The 20,063-nt window shown below is 52.4% G+C and overlaps 1 protein-coding gene across 1 annotated transcript in view; it reads right to left on the bottom strand.

The window, feature by feature from the left end:
* The window catches only part of LOC143840545 (maestro heat-like repeat-containing protein family member 7), a 31,248-nt gene that overhangs the window by 1,098 nt on the left and 10,087 nt on the right, over nt 1-20,063 (bottom strand). Inside the window, exons 7-23 of the mRNA XM_077344157.1 lie at nt 18,951-19,055; nt 17,805-17,940; nt 16,534-16,649; nt 15,792-15,938; nt 15,424-15,584; nt 14,569-14,698; nt 12,927-13,105; nt 11,654-11,791; nt 10,724-10,838; nt 9,612-9,752; nt 8,119-8,283; nt 6,977-7,132; nt 5,685-5,807; nt 4,886-4,985; nt 3,699-3,764; nt 2,760-3,314; nt 496-594 (exon numbers count right to left, since the gene is read on the bottom strand). Of these exons, the coding sequence (XP_077200272.1) occupies nt 3,025-3,314; nt 3,699-3,764; nt 4,886-4,985; nt 5,685-5,807; nt 6,977-7,132; nt 8,119-8,283; nt 9,612-9,752; nt 10,724-10,838; nt 11,654-11,791; nt 12,927-13,105; nt 14,569-14,698; nt 15,424-15,584; nt 15,792-15,938; nt 16,534-16,649; nt 17,805-17,940; nt 18,951-19,055 (2,268 nt within the window). The 3' untranslated portion in view covers nt 496-594; nt 2,760-3,024. The remainder of the gene's footprint in view (nt 1-495; nt 595-2,759; nt 3,315-3,698; nt 3,765-4,885; nt 4,986-5,684; nt 5,808-6,976; nt 7,133-8,118; nt 8,284-9,611; nt 9,753-10,723; nt 10,839-11,653; nt 11,792-12,926; nt 13,106-14,568; nt 14,699-15,423; nt 15,585-15,791; nt 15,939-16,533; nt 16,650-17,804; nt 17,941-18,950; nt 19,056-20,063) is intronic.

The following is a 20,063-nucleotide window of genomic DNA, read 5'->3' as shown; positions in this document are numbered from 1 at the left end:
CGCCACAAGAGGCTCAGTGTGGAAAAGTTAGGTCCATATTATTAAGCAGGTTGCCAGATTTTGTGCTCATGTGCTTAGCATGCAGGAAAGACAACTAAAGCTTGATTAAAGGTGTTTTAGAGGAATTTCACTATGCAATTTTTAAAGTAATGTACCTGTTAACCATGCAATTTTAAATATTTTCAATTTTTGTATCTGTTCCCAGATTATGTAATTTCTGCTGTGCAGAGTTCTTTGCTCTGTGTTCTCTCTGGCCGCAGGGCTGTATTAAATGAATTTGATTTCGTTTCATTTCATTTGAGTTAAATGCCCTTCACACAGACCCCGTAATGTCTGAACCGTCCCTGATTTGGGTCAGGTTGTTTGATCTTAATAAAAGGTATTATATGGCCTTTTTGCCTTGGATCAGCAACGCTACCTGCCCCTCAAAGAGATCTAGGTGATCCTTCGTGTTCAGGGAAAGGAGAGTCAGGGGGGAGAGAAGGGGACACCCACCGTCCACGTTGGGGCCGAAGGCTGTGATTTGAGGAAGCGGATTCCCTCCCGGCCTTCTGCTCCGGATCCGGGTTTTGAAGCTGTCCTGCCATTTGCCTCCTGCAGACAAAGAAAACGGAGCTGACCAACAGACACCCGAGGAAGGGGACTCCCAGTGGCCAACCTCCTGGTGGGGGAATCACAGCTGATATCCAGCAACTCTGGAGGAAAGCCACTAGCCTGGCAAGTCATTTCCTTATCAAGCAGAGGAAGCCACCGGGAGAACAGCTTCCATGATGTTCAGGAGAGGATGGTGTGGTTTCTCTGTTCTAGTCCCAGCTGTCTGTGGCAGTCCCCTGGGCTTCTGAAGGCAAGGGACGTTCAGAGGGGGTTTGCTCTTGCCTGCATTCATTTGGCGACCCTGGACGTCCCTGGTGGCCCCCCATCCAAGGAACAACCAGGGCTGATTCTGCACTTACTTTGTTTATTCTGTTGTGGATCCTACTGAATTCAGCTCAATTTGAACTCAGGTCTTCCTCTATCTCCCCCCCCCCATTGAAATATAAAATTGTTCAGCACATGATTATGGAAGCTCAGAAGGGGGGGAGCCTCTTTCTTTTCTTGAATGGGGGGGAGGATTGGAGACAGGAAAGGAGGGGGAATAAATCCAAGACGCAAATCTCTGCTGAGAGAAGTGTGGGCTTCACCCTTAAGGGAAGCCTTTGAACTGACACTCTGGCCAATCAGGGTTTTTCTACAGTGTTGGAGGCTTGAGGCAGCAAATTAGTTCAGGGGAAAGCAAAGAGCTGCACCTTTACTCATGCCGATTTTTCAAATATCGAGGGTTATATCCACTCCAGGATATCATGGGGGAAATGTAGGGTACTCCGGATCAATCCTGCTTGTTGCAGAGGGAAAATTTAAACTGGCCAAAATCAAAATGGGAATCACATTCAGTGGAGATGGCAGAGAGTGAATCCACCTGGGATCGGAATAAAAGCTCTAAGCAGATTCAGCCCAGGGCTGACCCAGCTGAGCTCTGCCCGGCAGCTCCCGCACGGCTGCCCCTCCTTCCTCTTTCATGATGCTTTCCCCCAGCACAGGTTTTCTTTTAAATTTATTTATTCTCTGTGTATTGCAGGGGTGGATCATCTTCTAATCTTCTTAATGTGATGTGAGCAGCTAGAAAAGCCCTTTTGGGTGTCACGGCAGGATGAGGGTGCTAGAAATAGTTCGGGGGGCAGTGAGGGCGGGGGAATTCTTCTAGCAGCGAGCACCCCCCCCCCCACAGCCATCTGTGTGGCCAGCCCCCTTCCCCATGCCAGGACCCATATTTCACTAAGAACTCTTTTCCTGAGCACCTTTTCCAATGCTCCTGCAAGAGAGATTTGCACTTGTGTGTGTGTGTGTGTGTGTGTGTGGGGGGGGGGAGCTGCATTGGCTGCAAAGTGGAGCATCTCTTCTCCCTGCTAAGGAGAATGATGGCAGATTCTCACCCCTCCCAGCCACAGAAGGAGGAAAGCAGGTTTTTATAGCCTTCTTGTCTCTATCCAGGGGAATCTCAACGCAATCTCTACCCATTCCCCTCCCCAGGACGAACAGTGAAATGGGGGGGGGGGTTGAGAGAGCTCAAAGAGAACTGGGACTGGCCCAAGATCACCCAGCTTCCTGCGTGTGGAGAACTAGGGACTCAAACCCAGTTATCTGGATTAGTGTCTGCCGTTGTTAGCCATGGCACCACACCAGTTCTTGTTTCTGCATTCCTCCAATTCACCAAGGGGTGTGGTGGTGAACAGGTAGGGTTGCCAGCTCGGGGTTAGAAAACCTCGGGAGCTTTTGGGAGGTGGGGCCGGTGGAGGGGGGGGGCTTGGGGGAGGGACCTCACCTACCTCACTGGGTGTCTGTTGTGGGGAGAGGAAGGGATGGCGATGGGAAGCCGCTTTGAGACTCCCTCAGGTAGTAAAAAGTGGGGTACAAAAGTGGGGTATAAAAGTGGGGTATAAAAGCCAACTCTTCTTTTCAGAGCATTTCTGTCAGAGCTCGCTCAGCCCTACCAACTTTCACAGGATGTCCCTCTCCTCCTCAAACCCTGCCCTCCCCAGGCTCCATGCCCCAAAGCTCCAGACATTTCCCAACCCAAAGCTGGACCCTCCAGGGGTGACCAAACGGTGGCTCTCCAGATGGCCCCTGCCAGCATGGGCTCATGGGAACTGTAGTCCACAGCCATCTGGAGAGCCACCGTTTCGCCACCCCTGCATGGCTTTCTCCCCTCCATGAAAACTCACCTGCCTAGGTAGCCTTGAACTCCCCAGTGCTCAGGGAAAGAAGACTTTCATGGACGGCGGGAGGGCTGAGACTCTGGGATGCCGGCTAAGCGGCTGCCCTCCAGGTCCCTCTCTCCTGCCTCCGGCAAAACAGCGGGGCTGCTTCTCTTCCAGCTCTGCTCTGGTTCTCTCTGGCCGAAGCCCCTGGCTGCCGTGGGGCTACGCACTGGGCACAAGCCTGTGCAGGACTTCTTCTGAATTCCCCCCCAAGCGAGGGGTGTGGAAATCAGGCCTGGCGGGACGGCCCGGGGGTCCTCTTCTTGGTACTGCTGGGAACGATCCGGTGGGAGATGGGAGAGGCCGGGTTCCACCGGTGGGTCAGCGCAGGGTCTGACAGATCCCAGTGCCCTCGCTCGGAGACGCCCCCATGCCTTTCCTGGCTTCCCATTCGGTGCAGAGGGATCTGTCCTCTCGGTAGGATGGACAAGGTCGTGCAAGCTTCCTGGACCATCCGAGTAGCCTGCCAGGCAGTCAGGCGCACGGAAGGATCGGGGTCGTCCTGCAGTTTGTGAAGAGCTGCCACAGGGGGAGGGAACAAAATCAGAAAAGGAACCCAAACGCTTCCCCCCAATTTCCTCTCCTTTGTAATGGAGAGAGAAGAAGAAGAAGAAGAATTGTTCTTATATGCTGCTTTTCTCTGCCCGAAGGAGTCCCAAAGTGGCTTACATTCTCTCTTCCATGACTGAGCTTCCTATGCTCCAGGTCATGAACTCCTTGGCAGGTCCTTTTTTTTTTGTGCCAGCTAAAAGATCCAGGGCCTGGCAGATCCCAGTATTCAAAGCCTACATCACTGTGGGCAGATCCCTTTGGATCCAGTGCTTCCTGGCCCACTGCCTCATAACATTCCCCCTTCCCCCAGATATGCTTGCTGTGTTTGGGACAACAGATGGCTTCACTTACATAGGAAGATCAGGTCTTTCTTTTCTTGGGTGATCACCGCTGGCTCTGCACATTGGACGACGCAGCCTGAAAGGCAGAAACGAAGATCAGTACATGCCACGGATGAGCCAGAGGGAAGCCATTTTGAATTCGATCCAGCTTCAAGGAATTTAAGGTGGCTGTAGAAGAAGATTTGAGTCCAGTGGCACCATTAAGTCCAGAAGGTTTGGTTCTAGTTGTGAGCTTTCGTGTGCACGCACGCTCCCTCGGACTATGAAACAGGAATCATCAGAGTACAGACATACGGAGAGAGTAAATTAGCAGTGAATTAGTAAAACAGCATCATGCAGATCTCTGACAAATATGCAGCCTAATGGGGATGCTCAGCACAATCTAATACCTTGCTGGAATAACAAACTGAGCTCATCAGTCCTTTGGGTTCAGCTCTCATTCAGAAACACAGGAGGGGAATAAAAAGGTTAGGGTTAGTGACAAATGGCAGAAGCTTTCCCTGTTGTGATCAGAATTAGGAGTTATCTTCCTTGTGCTGCGTATTTGTCGGCTATCTTCATGGGGCTGTTTACCAATTCATTTTCTCCTCATAGGTGGGGAAATGCTTAGGAGATTTGGGGGGAAGGAGCTTGGGGAGAGCACATTTTTGGAAGGGTATTCAGTGGGTCTAATGCCACAGACCACCTTCCAAAGCAGCCATTTCCTCCCGGAGAACTGATCTCTGTCACACAGAGAAAAGGTTGCCACTTGACATGAGAGCCCCCTGATGCTGGGCCCACCTCCTCACTTCCGATCAGATGACGGCGGGGGGGGGGGGGCAAGATTCATCCAATGTGCAGCAACAAACTTGCCTCACTGTCCATGTGACCTAGAAATGACATCATCCAATCTGGGATGTTGGGTGATGCCCTGGTATTTGGGCAGAAACTCTATGGTAGAAGCCAAATTTACCATAGAGTTCCCCCCCAAATACCAGAGGCACCCTATGCATGATAACGTCACTTCCAGGTCACGTGGGTAATGATGTAGGTCCATCATGGTACATCGGCTGGGCCTTCCTGCTGCTCCTGGTAAGACCCCCCCACCCCCCACCAGTTGCCAGAAGGGAGCTGGAAACCCCACTAGAAGACCACCAGGCCCCACCTGGAGGCCGGCAACCCAAGGAGGCTTCCATCTCCACACTTCCTCTTCCTTACCAAGAAAAATGGCCGCTGCTCTCCGGATCGAGACTTGCGGGCACTGAAAGTGGTCCAGGCATTGAAGCAGGACGGCCGGAATGCCCTTGGACTTCCATGACTGGCAAGACAGAAATTGGAAGCATAAAGATGTGGGAGGTAATAGAATCATAGAATCCTAGAGTTGGAAGGGACCTCATGGGTCATCTAGTCTAACCCACTCCCAACCCTCTCGCTCACCCACTGTCACCTGCCACCCCCTTGAGCCTTCACAGAATCAGCTTCTCTGTCAGATGGCACTCCAGCCTCTTCCTAAAAATCTCCACAGATGGAGAACCCACCACCTCCCGAGGAAGCCTGTTCCACTGAGGAACCACTCTAATTTTCAGGAACTTCTTCTGGAGGTTTAGACGGAATTTAGAATCATAGAATAACAGAGTTGGGAGGGACCTCCTGGGTCATCTAGTCCAACCCCCTGCACTAGGCAGGACACTCCCAACCCTCTCGCTCATCCACTGTCACCTGCCACCCCCCTGAGCCTTCACAGAATCAGCCTCTCCATCAGATGGCTCTCCAGCCTCTGCTTAAAAATCTCCAAAGATGGAGAACCCACCACCTCCCAAGAAACTTGTTCCACTGAGACTTCCTTGGACAGTGGTGAGTTCTCCTTTTCTGGAAGTTTTAAAGCCTAGGCTAGATAGTCAATGTTTTACCGGTTGTATGCCGCGCTGAGATGGCCTGTCCAAGAGGGTTTGAAAGCCTAAATCTAAATCCATAAAACGCCCCAAATGCTTTGGTGAGAGAGCGGAGGGCGACTTACAATTTGCCGGCAGATGCTCTCTGCAATCTCAGGGTGGTCGTGCCACGCCTTCTTGCTGATGACCTTCTTTGGAAGGGTCCACCCCAGAAACCGGAAGCACCTGGTCAGGGCTTCCTGGCATCCCTGCAGGACAGAGTGCAAAGTGGCTCAGGAGGGCAGCGGGAGACGCCGAGGGGCATCGCTATGGGACTGCCTTTGCCGTCTGCATCCCCAGCCTTTCCAAAGATTGCCAGGTCCTGGGGGCAGGGGCCCAAGTTTTGCGTCTGTTTAGATCAGGGGTAGTCAAACTGCGGCCCTCCAGATGTCCATGGACTACAATTCCCAGGAGCCCCCTGCCAGCGAATGCTGGCAGGGGGCTCCTGGGAATTGTAGTCCATGGACATCTGGAGGGCCGCAGTTTGACTACCCCTGGTTTAGATGGTCTGTACGATGACTTGCGTAGGGAAGGCACTAGAAATGAATCATCTTGGATCGAGCAAAAGTTAGGAAGTCCTTGAATCTCAGTCCCAGGGCTTTGTGCTACAACATTCATCCTTATTCTTATTTTTTTAAATAATATTTTAATTTTTGTTATATATAAGCGCTTACAAAGAGAAAGAGAAAAAGAAACGACCGGCCGAGCAAATAATTATTGATACATTCTAAAGATATAGTCTGTTAAAGAAGAAAGAAGAAGAAAAAATGGCCAAGTAATTAATGCTTATAATTAATACAATCTATGGTTTTCCCAAATAATATATAGTCAGTTCCCATCATACATCGGCCCTAACCTAAAGGTTACTGCTGCCTTTCCCAAGAAAGACCAAGTTAATGCTCCACCGTCCATCACATTCTTCAGGTGGTTGCAAAAGGTGACATTGTGTTCTTTTCCATGATGTATCTGATATATTCTATTATTATCTTAGGTGATATAAGGTCAGTCCCCTTCATATATTTGCCCTGACCTGAGAGTTACTGCTGCTGTCTTGTTGACACATTCTTATTCTTAATATTCATTCTTATTCTTAATATAAATAAATCTCAACAAGGCCAATTTGTGGATATCTAAATCCAGACAATGGGGCCAGGGGCAGAAAAGATGTATCTTTCCTCCTGTCTGTGCTCTTCCCTGATATAGATGCCCCCCCCTCCCAAATGTCATCGCTCATAAATTGAGTGCCGGCTTGAGGACTAGAATCTTGCAAAACTTATGCTCGGGTAGCTGTTCATCCGGAGTGTTAAGCTTTGCTTCCGTCTGTCCTAACGCTCGGCCTGACCCTCCTGCACAGGGGAGGGTGGGCACCAGGACTCACCTTGACCACCTCGGGCTCCTCGTCTTGCAGGTGAAGGAGCAGCGGGACCAGACTCTGGCTCACCTGCTCCTGAACAAGGTACTTCTCCTTCTTCTTCACCACGTTGGGCAGCTCAGCAAAGAGGGCGACGGCAGAGGTGCGTGCCTTGGCGTCTGCCTGTCAACGAGGAAAGGCCACAAGAGGAAAGGTCTCAGCTGGAGAGACTGGACGGCGGAAATGGAAGAGACTGGCTGGCGGCTGCAATGGGGAAGACAGCCGTTGGGGGGTGGCCAGGTGCTCCTCAATAACCAAATATTTGCCCTCATTGGGTAGCTCCTATACTTGAACCTCACTGGAATTGTACCCTAACTGAGTATCCCCTACATTTAACCCTCACTGGAAACTAGTCCCCAATCTGATCTAGCTACTTGGACGGGGAGAGATGCAGGAGGCCTTTCTCCAACCCCCATGCAGCAGGTAGGCAAGAAAGAGAAGAAACAGGAAACAGGAAGTTGTTCCTAAGAAACTGAGTTTAGGGACAGTGGATCCTTTTGAACTGGAGATGCCAAGGGACTGTGGATCCTTTGGAACTGGAGATGCCAAGGACTGACTGTGGGACCGTGCGCATGCCAAGCAGAGGCCCTAATGCTGAGCCATGGCCCCTCCACGTTGGCACCTTTGTCTTCTCCAGTGGGAGTGAAACTATGAACTTCAACAGTGATGAGGGAACAGGCATGGATCACTGGGGACGGGAAGGACCAGGCGGAGATGGCTCTGACCAGGACATGAAACTCTTCAGAAGAGCGAGATGGTTCATACGAGGCCTCCATGGTGGTTCCAACAGTTTCGTTGACCTGACCTCCTTCCCTGACCTTCTTGCCTTCCTTTCCAAAGGGGACAAAATATGGTGCTCTAAGCACATCCAGATGACCAATTTGGTTATCTCCTCACCTTGGCTGACTCACAGAAGAAAGGGACCTCTAGAACCTGGGGCTCTCAGAAAACCCAGATGACCAACTTGGCCATCTCCACACCTTGGCTAACTCACAGAAGGAAGGGACCTCTAGGGATGGGACAGGATGAGTCCTAGCAGGGAACCCTAAAGGAAACTCTAGGGCCAAGGAGCAGAAGGTGCATCCCTGACGGAACAGCCCCCCTCTTACCATGTTGAACAAAGGAAGTAGCTTCTCAGCGAGGCTGACAATGTCGTTCCTCTGCATGAATTTCAAGAGGTTCTGGAGGGCAACCATGCCCTCGGTCGCCACCCTACAGTCGGTCTCCTCCAAGCTCCCCAGGAGTGATGGCAAGAGGGCCTTGACCTCTTCCACCTGCAAACAGGAAGCAGGTGAGTCTTTCTTCTCCGCCTCCTTCACACTAAGCAAAAACGATCAAGGAATTCACTGCTCGGTGGCTTAGGGGAGAGGTCCCCAACGCAGCACCCATGGGCCCACCAACACCTTTCACCATACTTGTGATGTGCTTTTGGAAAATGAGTGGGGTTAGCTGGGGTGGCCAGATCCTGAAGATGAAACTCAAATACTTTGGCCACCTCATGAGAAGGAAGGACTCCCTGGAGAAGAGCCTAATGCTGGGAGCGATCGAGGGCAAAAGAAGAAGGGGACGACAGAGAATGAGGTGGCTGGATGGAGTCACTGAAGCAGTCGGTGCAAACTGAAATGGACTCCGGGGAATGGGAGAGGACAGGAAGGCCTGGAAGATCATTGTCCATGGGGTCGCGATGGTTCGGACACGACTTCACGCCTAACAACAACAACAAACGCTGGGGTTTTTGAGTAGTTGGACTCCTGCCTGGCGGTGTACATTTTAAAACTCCTCCTGTCAAACATCAAGAGCTGTCAAACTTCTTGCTACCTGAAGGAGTCCCAAAGTGTCTTACAAACCCCTTTCTCTTCCTCTCTCCACAGACACTCTGTGAAGCAGGTGAGGCTGAGAGAGCTCTCAGAGAAAGGCTCTGCCAGAACAGCTCTGAGAGAACTGTGACTGGCCCAGGGTCCCCCAGCTGGCTGCATGTGGAGGAGGAGCAGGGAATCAAACCCAGTTCTCCAGATTAGGGGTCACCGTTCTTTAACCACCGCACCATGCTGGCTCTCAAAGAAGCTTACAATCGCCTTCCCCTCCTCTCCCCTTTTAAACGCCTTCTATAAAACCAAAATAGAGTTATTTGTCAGCCCAGGAGAGTTTCCGACATAAACCCGGCAGGGTTGCCAGCTCTGGGGTGGGAAATACCTGGAGATTTGGGGTGGGGTTGGGGTCCACGGAGGGTGGGTTTTGGGAAGGGGTAGATCTCGGCAAGGTACAATGCCGTAGATCCCACTTTCCATTTCCAGCAGGGAATTGATCTCTATTTGGCCCCTGAGTGACCCAGAGTGTTGGACTGGGTGGGCCATTGACCTGACCCAACAGGGCTTCTTTTGTGTTCTTATGTTTGGGGCAGGGATGCTCTGTCTTATTGATGCTTGGGGGCCACAGTGGGAGGGCTCCTGGAGTTCTGGCCCTGCTGGTGGACCTCCTGATGGGCCCTGGGTTTTGGCCCCAGAGGGTTGGACTGGATGGGCCATTGGCCTGACCCAACAGGGCCTCTCTTGTGTTCTTAGAGGATCGATTCTGCGGAGAAGGTCCAGAGGGGCTTCCTCACCTTATCTGGATGGATGGCCAAGATGCCCAGCCCTCTCAGGCCAAGAGAACGGACCTCTGGGCTTGAATGCCGGGTCCATTCCTCGAGGCTGTCCATGATCTGGTCCTCAGGGAGGTGGTCAATCTCCTGGAAATGGAGCAACTGAGGGACAAAACAAACAGTCATGTCTTCTTGCTCAGCTGGATGAACAACTCCCCAGCTAGCCTGCGGCAAAACAGAGTTTGAGTCTAGTTCATAGAATCATGGAGACAAAGGGCCGGAAGGGGCCACACAGGCCATCTAGTCCCACCCCCTGCTCAGTGCAAGATCAGCCTCCAGCATCCAGGAGAAGGATCTGTCCAGCCGCTGCTTTTGAACTCTGGTGCTGGAGAAGACTCTTGCGAGTCCCTTGGACTGCAAGGCGAACAAACCGGTCAGTCCTAGAGGAGATCAACCCTGACTGCTCTTTAGAAGGCCAGATCCTGAAGATGTGACTCAAATACTTTGGCCACCTCCTGAGAAGGAAGGACTCCCTGGAGAAGAGCCTAATGCTGGGAGCGATCGAGGGCAAAAGAAGGGGACGACAGAGAATGAGGTGGCTGGATGGAGTCACTGAAGCAGTAGGTGCAAACTTAAATGGACTCCGTGGAATGGGAGAGGACAGGAAGGCCTGGAGGATCATTGTCCATGGGGTCGCGATGGGTCGGACACGACTTCGCAACTAACAACAACATATGAGTGGCTGTAGGAAGTTACATCAGTGGTTCATCTTCTCAGTTCATCCTCTCCATGCTAGGATATGTGCTTTTGGGTATGTGCTTTTGACCGTGCCATCTTTTCTGGTTCTTTGTGGGCTTTTGTATTGTATTTAATGGATTTTTATGCCTGTTTTAAGGGGTATTATTGGAGGTTTTAGTCAAATATTGTAACCTGCCTCGAGCCCTCGGGGAGAGGCGGGCAATAAATCTAAATCTAATAATATAATACAATAACAATGCTCTCCATCTTCTCCTGCACAGGATGCTGGACAGCTGGCCATTTGCGTTGGGGGAAGTACTCTTAAAATTAAGCTCCTTCCTGCCAGGCAGATACCAGATACCCTGAAGCTAATTGGATGCTAATCTCTCTCTTACCTCTACAAAGAAGGCGATGGCCGTGGCTGTGGATTTCTCGTTGCCTTTGTGGAGGAGGGAGAACAATAAATCCAGGATCCGCGTGATTTCCGGACAAGCAAAATGCAGCATGGCTCTGTTGCGTTGCGGAAGAAAAGAGAACGTTACCCTCACCCCAAAAGCATGACCACAACCCCTCTGTCCCAGCTGCCAGTTTGGGGCTAGGAATTTCAGGGAGATTCAGGGGTGGGGCCCAGGGGGAGCTCAGCAGGGAAGAAATGCTGTGGATTCCCCCCCCCTCCAAAACGGACGTTTCCTCCAGGGAAAACTCCAGATTCTCTCATCTGGAGTTTTAATTCTGGGAGATCTGCAGGTCCCACCTGGAGAAGAACGAGGCAAAATAAACCAACATATGCCAACGTAATAAACGGCCCTATTCTTTCAGCCAGACTTGAGGAAGAGGGAGCGTTAATACCCCCTTTTGAACCTCTGTGTAAAATCAGAGCTGTAGCCGTCTGCTGTGCTATCTTCGTTCCTGGTCATGATGCCAGCCTCCAGGTGGGGCCTGGGGATCCCCTGGAATTCCAGCTCCTCTCCAGACTGCAGAGATCAGTTCCCCCGGAGAAAAGGGCTGCTTGGGAGGGGGACGGAGGGATGCCAGCCTCCAGGTGGGGCCTGGGGATCCCCTGGAATTTCAGATTCTCTCCAGACTACAAAGGTTAGTTCCCTGGGAGAAAACAGATTCTTTGGAGGAGGGATTCTCCAGCATTCTGCCCCACTGGATTCCTTTTCTTCCCCGGGCTCCAATCCCAAATCTCTTGGAGTTTCCCAATGTGGACCTGGGAACCCTACACCCATCCCCCACTTGTGGCTGGGTGTGTGTGTGGGAATACAACTTCCGAGTTAATGAAGAGATGGGTGTGGTCACTCCTGTCCTCATTGGCGCCTCACCTGGCCAGAAGCGTCACCCCCTCGAGCTGGTCTCTGGAGTTCTGCAACATGGCCCAGCCTTTCTCCTTCTCCATGAACGTGACCTCGTAGCGGCACCCCATGTGCAGCAGGAGCAGCTTGAGGGTCTCCGCTGCAAAGCTAAACACACGGAGCGCCCTTGTTAATTCCCCTGGCCCGATCACGGCAGTGTGGGCTCGAAGGAGCCATCTTGGATGAGAACAATGGCCCATCCACCCCAACTCCCTGGGTCACACAGGGGCCAAATCCCAGGTACCACCCAGAGGTCCACCAGCAGGGCCAGAAATCCAGGAGCCCTCCCACTGTGGCCCCTCCAAGCACCATGGAGACAGAGCATCCCTGCCCCAGACACAAGAACACAAGAGAAGCCCTGTTGGGTCAGGCCAAGGGCCCATCCAGGCCAACACTCTGGGTCACCCATGGGCCAAAACTCAGACATAGGAGAAACTCTGGGCCAGTGATACTCCATGTTCTTGGTTCTTGGGGGGGCCACAGTGGGAGGGCTTCTGGAGTTTTGGCCCCGCTGGTGGACCTCCTGAGGGCCCTTGGGATTTGGGCCCTCAGTGAGGTAGAATGTTGGACTGGATGGGCCAATGGCCTGATCTAAAAGGGCCCCTCTTCTGTTCTTATATAACTCTCCTAAAGGAGAAACAGAGGCGTATCCAGGGGGTGGCATCCAAGGCACAGACTCTGGTGCTGTGTCAGAGGAATGTGCATGAGGGAGCCACAGGGTCTGCTGCTCCTTGGAGGCCTCCCACCCAAATGCTACCCAGGAACAGCCCTCCTTACCTTCCGAGCCCACTCTGCAATTTGTGTCCCGCCCACGGCCAGTTCCAGCTGCCCATCACCACCTTGTCTTTCTGGGCACAGCACAGCAGCAGCCCACCTGCATGCCGTGGACCCAAGGGGTGCCCCCCTCCCCTGCGATGCCCCACCACCCAATGGCTGCCCAGGCCAGCGTGGTCCCCCATGTCCTTCCTGATTCCAATACACAGAAGGCCCCAAGTGCTCAAATTTCAATTCCAGGATGTCTTGAAAAGGAATGCACAGAACCTCTGGACCAGGGGTAGTCAGACTGCGGCCCTCCAGATGTCCATGGACTACAATTCCCAGGAGCCCCCTGCCAGCATTCGCTGGCAGGGGGCTCCTGGGAATTGTAGTCCATGGACATCTGGAGGGCCGCAGTTTGACTACCCCTGCTCTGGACTCTCTGGCTGCGGCTGGGTCACCGTCTGTCGTCTCTGCAGAGGCCTACCTGGCGAGGCTGCCTCCCCTCCCGCACTGCTTCTGGAGCGAACCAGCCTCGGGCAGCGCCTCCGTCTGCAGGCTGAAGTCGAGCTCCACGAGCAGAACCAACAGGAGCTCCGGGTAAAGCCTCTGGAGGGGCTCCTTGGAGTCGGGCACGGAGATCACATCGTACAGGGCTTGTGTGATCTGCAGGGGAAGGGTCAGTCACGCATTTACTGGCAGGATGCACAGTCTGCCTGTCTTGCTGAGAGGCAGGGGGGTTTGGCAGGGGAAGCGGCAGCTGTCTTGATTTCAAGGTAAGAGATTCATGGAGGCGATGGGCCATTACCTGCCTCTGTATAGTGATCCTGGACTTCCTTTCTAGGCGTAGTCTGCACAGGGCTTTTTACTCACCCCCATTTCGAATGAATCTCTCCCGTCTACACCGAATTTGATTTCTACTTTGATTTTGGGCACTTTAAATTTCCCCTCTGCAACATGCATGATTAATCCGCAATGACCCTACCTTTCCCCCACTATATCCTGTAGTGGATATAAGCTTCGATATTTGAAAAATCGGCATGAGTAAGTGTGCAGATTTCTGCCTTTTGCGAATTAACTCTTTTCTCCATGCCTCATAGCAAAGCAGTCTTCCCTGATTGGCCAGGGTGTCAGTTCAAAGACTTCCTGGTTCCCGGTTGCAAGGCTTGTCTTAAAGTGACTGCGCTCCAGAAGCCCTAACTTCTCTCAGCGGAGATTTGCCTTTTGGATTTACTTCCCTTCCTCTGCTGTCTCAAATCCTCCCCCCACCTCATTCAAGTAAAGAAAGAAAGAGGCTCCTGCTGCACTTGGCTCCCTTCCCTGCTCTGAGCTTCCCCAATCAAGTGCAAAACACTTTCTGTTTCAATTGGGGGGGGGGGAGTAGAGGAAGACCAGAGTTCAAATTGATCCGAATACAGCAGGATCCACAGCGGAAAAAACAAAGTAAGTGCAGAATCAGCCCTGGTCTCCCATCCGAGGACTAACCAGGGTTGACCTTGCTTAGCTCCTGAGATGTGACAAGACTGGGCTAACCAGGACCATCCAGGTCAGGACAAAAGTCAACCAAAGGTAGTTTGCCCTCCCCTGCCTCTGTGCAGCAACCCCAAGATTCCTTGGTGGTCTCCTATCCAAACCCTAACTAGGGCATGACCCTACTCTAGCTTTGGAGACCTGATGAGATTCCAATCAGCCACATCCAGTTGTTTTGATCTCACTGGGACCTAGATATGGTTCCCAGGTCTCCTGTCTCTGGGGATGGGGGGAGGGTAGGGGTGCCAGATCCAGGTTGGGAAACTCCTGGAGACTAGGGGGTGTGGCCTGGGGAGGCCGGGGACATCAGTGGGGAGCAATGCCAGAGAACCCAGCCTCCCCCTTTCTCCTGGGGAACAGAACTCTGCAGTCTGGAGATGAGCAGTCATTCCGTGGGTTCTCCAGGTCGTACTGGAGGCTGGCATATCTGAACCTCAGTGGGGTAGAATGCCCCAGAATCCCCCGTCCCAAGCAGCCATTTCCTCCTGGGGTAAACTGTAATTCCATGGGATCGCCAGATCCCACTTGGAGGTGGGCGTGTCCTGATCTAGAGCTCTCTTTTTGCCCCAGAGGAGGCGTGGCCTGGCGTGGCTTCTCACCGCGATGGACGTGGAGGTGGTCTGCTGCTCGATGCTTTGGTGCCGCTGCAGCCTGGCCAGCAAGTTCTCCAGGAGCTGCTCTTTCACCACTTCTTCCGTGGAGATGGACCGCCAGAGCTGCGACGCATTGCTGCAGGAGGAAGGCAGTCTGGAGTTGTAGGAAAAGCTAGGAAGCTTGTTGACGAGGGTGGTGCTAGCCACCCACCGCAATTGTTTTAAAAAACAGATATATCTGCTGTGTCCCTACATTGTTTTCAGGGAGAAATGGCTTTTTACCATAGAGTTTACCATAGAGTTTCTAGCAATTCCTAGAGTTACCCTGTGTCACTTCCTGGTTTCCTCTGGGTATGACAAAGGGGTCACAGACAACATAACCCACCATAGAGTTTCTGGCGATTCTTAGAGGGGTCCTATATCACTTCCCAGTTTCCCCAGGAAGTGACAGAGACACAGACAACATCACCCACCATAGAGTTTCTGGCAGTTCCTAGAGCTACCCTACGTCCTTTCTGGGTTTTCTCAGGGAAGTGGTGAAAAGACACAGACAACATTACACATCATAGAGTTTCTGGAGATTCCTAGAACTACCCTATGACAATTCTGGGTTTTCTCCAGACGTGATGAAGGAATGCAAACAGCACTGCATACCCCTCCAGAGTGGTACACCCATCTCGGGTTGCCAACCTCCAGGGGCACCAGGATTTCTCCTGCTATCACAATGGTTTCCTCTTCTCCAGGCTAAATAGATGCTGTTCCTCCCACCTTTACACAAAGGAGATGTGTTCATAGGGTTGCCAACCTCCAGCCGGGGCCTGGAAATCTCCACAGGTCCCACCACTCAATCTCAAGCAGTACCTGTCTGGAGGGAAGGAATGTTCCAGAAGACCGGAGATGACCGTGTCTAAGTGCTGAGTCCTGCTGGCCATCAAGCCCACCAGCTTCATCACCAGCCTCCTCGCACTAGGCCGGCGGATCAGGTCCAAGCGACTGCAGATCCCGTCCATAATGTCAGACACCTGGAAGAGGGACGGGGAAACAGATCTGAAGGGACTCCCTGGAGGACCGTCCTGCTGGTCTGCAGCTGAAGAGTTATAGTCGAGTCCAGGAGCACACGATTTCCAGGGCAGAAGTTACTGAGAGTCAAAGTTCCATTTTCAAAGGTTTTCCCAGCCTGTGAGATTCTCTGCTCTCGGAGGAGTTCTGCGGGGGCAGCCTTGCCTTACCTTCTCGATCTCTGCCCCACAGTTGCGCACCATGGTGGCCAGCAGGCCCTCGGTGGTAGAGATGCTGCTGCAGTGCTCCGTCAGGCTGTCCAAAGCGGTCAGGATGAAATCGGTTCTCTCACGGGGGCTGAAGTAGACTCCGAAGACCTGGAGGGCGAGGTGAGGAAGGAAGGCCAAAGGAAGGGCCCTTTTTACGGTTGCTGGATGCAGCAATTCAGCATGCCTGGACACGAGGGGGGGGGGGGACATTTCTTCACTGTAAGTGTGCATAGGTGTCATCTCCTTGAATGAGAGACCTCTGTTTGTATTGCCCGGGGTCCATTATGCACACTTTTTAACCCTTGAGAAACCCCTGACACATCACTGACCCGCCCACCCCAAACTGGCCAATGGTGAGCCTGGAGAGGGTGGGAAGGGGAGGGGCCTCAGGTGGGCGTGTCCACAGCTCTACTTCCCAGCCATATTCTGCACAATCACGCACAAAGCCTGAGGAATGTGTCAGGGGTTTCTCAAGGGTAAAAAATTTGAGACCGGCTGGGGACCCAGATTCCAAGATTTCAGATCCTTGGCACAATTCCTTTCTGTTTGCCTATCCTACCTCACAGGATTGTTGTGACGATAGAATTGGAGAATGGAGACTGATCTCTGTTGCCCTGAGGGAAGGACGGGGTCGAAATGGCGAGGGAGGAGGGCTCTTGGTGGGGCTGACTCCTCCGGGGCAGCCAGGGGGGAGTCCGGTTACCTCTGCGACTCGGGAGGGGTTTTTGAGGAAGACCAGCGGATTCCAAGACTCCAGGAATTCCTTGTGCTTCCTCCGGATGATTTCTGAATGGACGCTCTTCGGATCTAGTTTTGAAACTGAAACACACCAGGAATGCAAACGTCAGTCCACCTGATCCTCCGGAGAAAGGGATCGACCCTCTCTCAGGCCTCGGAAGGCAGGAAGGGGATCCCGCAGGAAACCGGATCCCCTTTTCCTGCCTCCAAGACAGTGGTATGGGGTGGTGGTCAGACCAGGAAGATCCCAGTTGAAACTCTTGCAGCTCTCTGGAGGACCCTGAGCTAGCTAGACTCCTTCATCCCTGCTGACCCCACAAGGTGGATGGGAGGATAGGTAGTAGGACGGAGGTTTAGGGTTACCAACTCCAGGTTAGGAAATTTCTGGAGATTTGGTGGGAGGAACTCGGACAGCGTTAACGGAAGAACCTCAGTGGCTTATGCCATAGATCAGGGGTAGTCAACCTGTGGTCCTCCAGATGTTCATGGACTACAATTCCCAGGAGCGCCTGCCAGCACTTGCGTTCATGGGAATTGTAGTCCATGAACATCTGGAGGACCACAGGTTGACTACCCCTGCCATAGATCACTCAGGGGTGGCCCAACAGTGGTTTCCCAGATGTCCATGTACTACAATTACCATGAGCCCCTGCCGCAGGGGCTCATGGTAATTCTAGTCCATGGACATCTGGAGACCCACCGTTGGGCTGTCCCTGCCGCAGGGGCTCATGGCAACTGTAGTCCATGGACATCTGGAGACGCACCACTGGGCTGCCCCTGCCGCAGGGGCTCATGGTAATTGTAGTCCATGGACATCTGGAGACCCATCATTGGGCTGTCCCTGCCGCAGGGGCTCATGGTAATTGTAGTCCATGGACATCTGGAGAGTCACCATTGAGCTGTCCCTGCCGCAGGGGCTCATGGTAATTGTAGTCCATGGATATCTGGAGACCCACCGTTGGTCTGTCCCTGCCAGAGGGGCTCATGGTAATTGTAGTCCATGGACATCTTGAGACCCACCATTAGGTTGTCCCTGCCACAGGGGCTCATGGTAATTGTAGTCCACGGACATTTGAAGAGCCACCATTTGGCCACCTATACCATAGATTCCACCCTTCAAAGCAGCCATTTTGCTCCCAGGGGAACGAGTCTCTGTAGCCTGAAGGTCATTCCCGGAGCTCTCCCGTCCCCACTGGAGGGTAGAAAACCGAACTGGGGCACATTCACGGCTCTTACTCTTCTGGCCCAGCACCACGGAGAGCAGGAGGTGGACACTCTTGGCGGCTTTGGAGCTGATCGACTTGACGGGGTCCCCGCAGCAGGTCCCCAGCACTGCCACGAGATGGCCCAGCCTGGAGAATTTGGACGTTGTCTGGTGGGAGAGAGAAGAGGGGCGAGATTAGGAGCCGGGCCCTGAGATTTGGACGGTGGCCTGCTTGGTCCCATCTCTCTGCCCCAGCAAGTCCAGCACAATGACCCTCATTTCAAAACATGCGGACTTTCGTGTGATTGGCTGAAATGGGACAGGAGTCTCTAGCTGACGGGGCCAGGGCTTGTTGGCCGAGCATCTGCTTGGCGTTCAGGAGGCCCCGGGTTCAATCCCTCACCCCGTCAGCCTCCACGGTAGAATGAGGATTTGAACTTGGATCTCCCAGAAGAAGAGCTGGTCTTTAATGTTCCACTTTTTATTACCCAGAGGAGGCTCAAAGCGGCTTCCAATCGCCTTCCCTTTCCTCTCCCCACAACAGACACCCTGTGAGGGAGGGGAGGCTGAGAGAGCTCTGACAGGACTGTGACTAGTCCCAGGTTATCCAGCTGACTGCATGTAGAAGAGGAGGAAAGGGGAATCAAACCTGATTCTCTTGATCAAAGTCCATTACTCTTAATCATGACACTGTACTGGCTTTCAACCACTGCTCTTTAATCACCACTCCCAGTTCTGCCTGACTCAGCAGCCATTTTGTGGCGGCCATTTTGTGGCCCCACAGAAGCCATTTTTGGCAGTGTTTTATGGCAGGCTCTACCTCCTACAGCAGCCATTTTGTGGCAGCCATTTTATGGCAGGCTTTGCCTCCTAGAGTAGCCATCTTGTGGCGGCCATTTTGTGACAGTGCCCACCATCTTGTGTCAAGATTCCAAAGATTCTACAGAGCTCTCTCAGCTGAAGACCCCTGCTTTGGGCCAATCATTTTCTCATCGCCTGGCCTTCTTCATGGGTTTCTGGTGGGGATAAAACATGATGGGGGACACCACAAATGGCCGCCTGAACTCCTGGGAGGAAAAGCAAGGAAATTGAGTTCTCAGCAGGAGGGTGGCCAGCCCACAAGCTGGACTGGGCCAGAGTTGGAACTGGTTGATCACTGGGGACTCAAAACAACTCACGTCCAGTTTGACCTTTGAGGCGACGAAGTTCAGCAGGGAAGCACAGCTCCAGATGGCTCTCTCACGCTGGTCGGCCTCAGAGGACTGCAGCCAAGAAACCATCAGCTGGTCAACAAGAGAGAACACAGTGGTCAAGATCTGCATCGGTACAAAAGCCGTTCCTTCCTCCCAAGGCTTCATCCCGAAGAGAAGAGAAGGTAGCGTGGTATAGCCCAACCTTCCTGGATCTCAGACACTAGGAACGGTTGGTAGAATTATAGAATAGAATCATAGAATCCTAGAGTTGGAAGGGGCCTCCCGGGTCATCTAGTCCAACCCCCTGCACTATGCAGGACACTCACAACCCTATCGCACATCCACTGTCACCTGCCACCCCCTTGAACCTTCACAGAATCATCCTCCCTGTCAGATGGCTCTCCAGCCTCTGCTTAAAAATCTCCAAAGATGGAGAACCCACCACCTCCCGAGGAAGCCTGTTCCACTGAGGAACCGCTCTGACTGTCAGGAACTTCTCCCGGAGGTTTAGACGGAATTTAGAATCACAGAATCATAGAGTTGGAAGGGACCCCCTGGGTCATCTAGTCCAACCCCCTGCACTGTGCAGGGCACTCACAACTCTATCACTCATCCACTGTCACCGAGGAAGCCTATTCCACTGAAGAACCACTCTAACTGTCAGGAACATCTTCCGGAGGTTTATCCAAAAATTCTTTTAAATTAATTTCAACCCATTGATTCTGGTCTGACCATCTAGGGCAGATGATTCAAGTGGGTCACCATGTTGGTCTGAAGTAGCACAACAAAAATAGAGTCCGATAGCACCTTTAAGACCAACAAAGATTTATCCAAGGCGGGAATAAATCAAGGCACCTTGAATAAATCTTTGTCGGGCTTAAAGGTTCGATTGGACTCTATTTCTCTTAAGAAGAAGCTCTTCTTCATCTATTCACACATGCTATATAACGCAGTTTCAATTCCCTTCTGTTAGCAAAATCCAATTGGAAAGTACATTGAAAGCTTAGGTACAATTCCAGGCAGTTTCTTCCTGGGCCTTTCCTACACTGCTGTCCTTGATTCCTTTGCTGTTCTTGGTTCCTGCAGATCCTTTCATCT

The sequence above is a fragment of the Paroedura picta genome, chromosome 6 (genome assembly GCF_049243985.1).
Source record: "Paroedura picta isolate Pp20150507F chromosome 6, Ppicta_v3.0, whole genome shotgun sequence".
NCBI classification, from domain to species: domain Eukaryota; kingdom Metazoa; phylum Chordata; class Lepidosauria; order Squamata; family Gekkonidae; genus Paroedura; species Paroedura picta.
The sequence above is the reverse complement of the archived record's forward strand: the minus strand, read 5'-3'. Positions and strand labels throughout refer to the sequence as shown.